The 6000-nt window shown below is 33.6% G+C and overlaps 1 protein-coding gene across 1 annotated transcript; it reads right to left on the bottom strand.

Annotated features, from left to right (window-relative positions):
- Positions 1 to 1688: 1688 nt before the first annotated feature.
- Positions 1689 to 5472, bottom strand: LOC147808276 (uncharacterized). The gene is made up of 3 exons (XM_087166963.1): positions 4636 to 5472; positions 3661 to 4432; positions 1689 to 1798 (listed from the first exon to the last, which is right to left on the bottom strand). Exons 1-3 carry the CDS (start codon positions 5470 to 5472, stop codon positions 1689 to 1691), a joined length of 1719 nt encoding a protein of 572 aa, XP_087023089.1.
- Between the last annotated feature and the right edge of the window lie 528 nt (positions 5473 to 6000).

Genomic DNA, 6000 nt, shown 5'->3' on the forward strand with positions numbered 1-6000 from the left:
AACGCAAAAACGTTAGGATGATGGCAGTCACCTAACAAATCCTACAGTGTTAAAATAGAACTACCAAAAAAGATTAAACGATGACGGTTAAAACATTGGCAATAAATTAAAATGTGATGGATTGTGAGTAAAACGTTGCAAGTATTTTATTTCATAACCGTCGTTGAACAGCCGACCCAATTTCATGGGTTTACGACTACTTACGTTCAACTCCGTAGCCTTGTAATTTTGAACCAATCCAGAAGACAAGGAAACTCCTGGGTCAGTACCCCCAGAGGTATTGACGTTGCAAGTATTGTAGTGAGGAGAAGGTTCATCAAACAGCAAGTGAAGGTGGGTCAATCGAGTGTGGCCAATTCGAAGACGAGTAAGTTTGACGTCTGCCTACGATTACGTAGCACAGGCAATGGATCTAAATCAATTTTTATAGCGCGCAATTTATTATTAATTTGGAGGTCCCACTGCTGCAACCATAGACTTTGTTAGCTGTCTTATGTGTGTTTTTATATCTTGGTATGGTATAGACAGAGAGAAAGGGTTTGTAGCAGATCGTGCGGCAACATCGGCCAAGTCATTGCCTGGAATTCTGACATGACTTGGGACCCGTCAATTTCCACGAAGTATGAAACCATGAATCCTGTGGGTAAGATTATATGCCTGAACCAAGTATACAATTAGTAAAAATACCAAACCTAGTGATTTTCAAATAAAACATTTCTAATTATGGAAAATATAAATCCTTCATTTATTCATATCAAACATTTAAAAATCCACAGAAAATAGGACAGACAAAAATCAGGATAAGAAAGGAATTAAGGAAAAACAACGACAAAATAATTCTTTTTTGTGGGAGGGGGGAATCAGCTATGTCAGAATAACTACAAACTTTAATGTGTCCAAGAACAGCTTTTTAAAGGCCGGGTAATGCTGACATTGTTTTCATTCGATTTTTAAAAGAAAAATGACACAAAAAAACACGATTGCCAAGTCGTTCTTCAGAATGGAAAATATGTTACAAAGAATAATAAACTTTGTATGACTGCAGTAACAAATTAAAATCTTCAGAATTTTATCAATTAAATTACTCTCGAGGCAATGATGCTTACTGAAACATTGTGTTGCACTTAAAGGTGCATAAAAATTTTCAATAAGCTTTAAAACACCAAACTTTTGAAACATTTCAAATTTTAACTCGCATATAAATTCATCTAAACAAAACCTAAATATCCTTATGGAAAAAAAAACTTTTCTTCTCATGAAACCAGTATTGATTAAGTTGTTTTATAATGAAATGAACTTTTGAATCTATTAGTCTTATATGCAAGTGAAATTGAATACGATTTTACAGAAAAGCTATTTTTCTCTTAATTGCGAATCATTTCAAACTAAAGCTCAACTTCCCCATAATTTTTTTTTCAGATAAAATTTTTTAATAAATTGATTTTTAAACAAAATATGCATCCATATAGGAAACATCTACATAGAATATGACTTTTCGAACAAAAACCAATGTGTCGGAAATGCCGCGAAGCGGTAGAATCAGCACATCACATCCTACGCGAGTGTGATGCCCTCGCTCTTACGCGCCTCCCTACCTTAGGCAATCCATATCCTAAAATGCTTCACCTTAACTCCATTAAGGGATTGCCAGACTATATAAACTAAGTAGGCGAACCAAGACAATGGAGCTACGAAAAATTGGGCTTGGAGCATGGTACAGAATGCAATATATGCAGAGGTGCCACATATCTGACAAGCTCAAGCAAGAAGACGAAGAGAAGAACACTCGTCATATATCCTAAATAAGCATTTTTAAAAATTAAATAGCATTGTAATTTAATATAAGAAAATATGCCTTTACATTTAGTCTTAATATTAATATATTTTGTGCAAAATTTGAAGAAAAAAAAACACTACTACCACGAATGACAGTACTGTAGTTCGATTCCAAAGGGACTTCGAATCTCATCTATTGCAAAATCTATTTGAATTGTTCTTAGTTCTATGACTTTTTTGTATTTTTCATGTTCAGAGAACAGAACTGTTTTGATGTCTGTGTCTCCATCGATAGTAGACCTTCAAACATTATGTCATGCTTGTGATCTCTTTCATGGGCCATTTATTTCTAGTACGGTAAATTAAACTTAATTTAAATTTCAACGTGATATTTCTTAACAAGTGCCAGGACTTGTCATGAAGGCCTACAGTAACTGTTCAGAAAAACAAGTTATTTTTGATGGTACAGGAAGATCTATTTGACTCTAGTAAATTCAAAACTTAATTAAAATGAAGAGAAAAAAAACTGAATATTTTGAAGATCTTAATACAGCATTTTTCGTAATATAAGTATGCATAAAACTAATATTCTCGTTACTTGCTTTTTTCAACAATCATTTAAATATTTCTCCGCATGTTCTACCTTTATCTGTTCTAAAACATTATCCTCCCGTTTCTCACTAACATGCGAACTTCTTCTTAGATCTAACTTTCCTATCCTTAGTTCTTGCTATCGCTGAACTTTAGTACTGTCCACTCTTTGCTTTAAATTTATGAATGGCATAAGAAGGCTTCAAATTTCTTACATTTTAACGACAAACGAAAAATACGCATCTTTTATGGCAAACTTTTCTCAGTTGAAGAGTTTATTTGCGTCATTTAAAAATCACGGATCATATGCATAACTTTGATTAGAGTAATTAGCATTAATAATGCCCAGCATAATTACCTACTAGCCGAATTCTAACTTGATTTAAATTCTTAATTGCTGCTACGCATAAAACTGATGTCTGCACAAATTAAAACTATATACCCTAACATAATGTATTATTTTAACTTTTTTAAATCTCTATGCAAATAAATAACTATGCCATTGTACCATTATTGAACTACATAAAAATCAAAATTTTTACTAATGTTATGTGGTAACGTTACGTTCGTTTAATACATATATTTTTAAATTCTTTGCTAAACAATTTTACTTCAGAATATTTATTCTAATTTCTCCTTTCAGTAAAACTTTTGGTGAATAATTTTGTTGTTAATAATGCTTAAGAACATTAATTAAGTTCTAGATGTGTAACTTATGTCATGAATTCATTATTTTTAAATCAAGAATTTTTTCTTCACTTTTTTTATTTTTCAAATCTTCATTTTCACCCACATTAACCATTCAGATTAACCATTTATGGTTAGCAGACCACATTAACCATTAAAGCAAAAAACTACTTAATATTCTAGAAAAATTTACCTAATTCGTATTTCAGAAGAATGGACAAATTAATCCAAACCACTATTAGTTACTCAACATATTATCAATCCGAATTTTCTATTTTTTACTATGTTTACATTTTATCACATTGATTGATTGATTGAATGTAGAGTTTAATGGCACAAAATGTGGACATGCTGTGCCAAACAATATGTTTATACATGTCAAAATTGAAGTGCATACTTATTTTTCTAAATATAATTAAAAATTGATAAAATCATCAACGGTAGTATTGGAATAAAATCATGTCAAAGTTAAAACACAGTAAAATAGTATAAAAGTAAGAATATCCTTCTAAAAATGAATAAATTCATGAACAGAATAAACTTATATACAATTTAAAATGCCAATAGCACGTAAAAATGCAAAAATGTTCGAATGATGAGAGTCACCTAACAAATCTCCCATAGATAAAATAGAACTGCCAAAAAAGGCAAGACGATGTCTGTTAAAATACGGGCAAGTGATTAAAATATGGTGAATCGAAAGTAAAACATCACAAGTGTTGCATTGAGGAGGTGGTTCACCAAACAACAAATGCAGATGGGTCAGTCTGGTGTGTCCGATTCGCAGACGGGTAAGCTTAACATCTGCACTACGTAGTCGCAACACAGGGAAGGGTTCCAAATTTGACTTATGAGCGTGCAACTTATTATTCACTTGGTTATCCCACTGCTGCTGCCATAAAGATTTTATATACTTTTTAATATGTATTTTTACATCTGAGAATGGTATAGATAAATTTAAAGTAGTAGTAGCAGATCGCGCTGCTGTATCGGCTAAATCATTGCCTGGGATTCCAACGTGACTTGGAACCCAGCAAAATAAAATATCGAAACCATTTTTATGAAGATTAAATAGCAAATGCTGTATAAAACACAAAATGGGATGAGTTTCATTGTCAAAATGGTTGAGTTGGCGCAACACGCTCATACTATCTGAGTAAACGCAGTATTTTCGATTCAAACTAGCTGAAATAAGCCTTAATGCCAACAGAATTGCAACTGCCTCAGCGGTGAATACGGAACACATAGTTGGTATTTTATAACTGTAGGTGTCGTCAGCAATAACAATACCACAGCCTACATAGCCAGGACATTTTGAGCCATCTGTGAAAACCGGAACATGTTGACAATATTGATGACGATGAGCTTTGTATAGTTGCTGAAAAATGATAGGCGCAACATGAGATTTACTATGTGCATCGAATGGAGAATGAAAATGATATTGTGAAACGTTCCAAGGTGGAATAAGCGAGTGATCGACACATTGTGTTGTTGAGTCACAGATATTGAATGATTGGTTGAGCGAGCATTAAAAGGGCGAACATGTGAAGGTCGAGCATCATAAATCCGCTCTAAACTTACTGGAAGTGTTTCACGTCTAAGAGGGTGTGATGTGGACGAGACAACGTTAAAATAATATGTTAGACTGAGCTGCAAGCGTCTCAAATCTAGAGGCAATTGGTGACACACAGCATACAGGCTTTCAACTGGAGAAGTACGAAATGCGCCGCTACCCATACGCAAGGCAGTATGATGCACTGTATCCAACCTTTTAAGGTGAGAAGCTGAGGCAGTGCCATATACTGCACAAGCATAATCAATACGCGATAAAATAAGTGCTTGATATATCCGTAGTAAGGCAATACGATCTGCACCCCAATGCGTATTTGAAATGACGCGTAACATGTTCATAGTTTTCTCACAGCGTTTTCGCAACTGTCTAATATGAGGGCCAAATGTCAACTTCTTGTCGAAAATCACTCCTAAAAATTTAGCTTCTTCAACTACGGGTATAGCAATGTTATTAATATGTATGAAGGGATCATTATGCAGCCTGCGCAACCGACAAAAATGCATGCATGAACTTTTGGAGGGGGAAAGTGTATGCCCGTTCTCATCACACCATTTGATGGTTTTATTCACAGCAAGTTGAAGTTGACGTTCAATCACTCGCATGTCAGATCCTGAGCATGAGACGTTGAGATCGTCAACGTATAGTGAACCAAAAACTGAAGGTGGTAAAATATGTAAGATGAGAGATACATGAACGATGAAAAGTATGACACTCAGAACGCTACCCTGTGGAACACCTTCAGATTGAATGTAGACATCAGAGAGTGTATTACCCAGTCTGACTCGAAAATACCTCTGTCCCAGAAAGTTTTCAATAAATGCAGGGAGATGACCTCGAAGACCCATGTTAAATACATTTTATCACAAAATCAAACGTTGTAACAAAAGAGGTACAACTAGCAAGGAAAGATTTAGCCAAAAATTTATTTTGTATCCAAGCATAGAGCATTTTTCGCAAAGTATTTAACGTCAAAATGTTTTAATTTACTCCCTGGTGAAAATCAAATAATTTTAAATAACTCTTTCACTACATAATGTTATCATAATTATACATAAAGTAAATTTATCATAGTAATTCTAAGAATCCTCTATTTTTTATAAACGTATATCTTTTTTCATAGTTATATTTTTCAGGCTTTATGACTGATTTAACTTGCTTCAAACCTGGCATTCATGCTCGCCACCCTTCTATATGTAAATTGTAGTTTTGAATATTATTCTTAACTCATTTGTGTTTTCTTTTAATATGTTGATGTTTATTTTATTAGCAATAATATATAAATTAATTTCTGTAGTCATTGACATAGACCTGAATGCCCAAAACTGGCTCATTCAATTTGCATCTTCTGTTTTTTCTGTCTATCGATTATTCTG

Source organism: Parasteatoda tepidariorum, chromosome 6 (genome assembly GCF_982258835.1).
Source record: "Parasteatoda tepidariorum strain Cologne lab strain chromosome 6, Ptep-v5.0, whole genome shotgun sequence".
Lineage (NCBI taxonomy): Eukaryota > Metazoa > Arthropoda > Arachnida > Araneae > Theridiidae > Parasteatoda > Parasteatoda tepidariorum.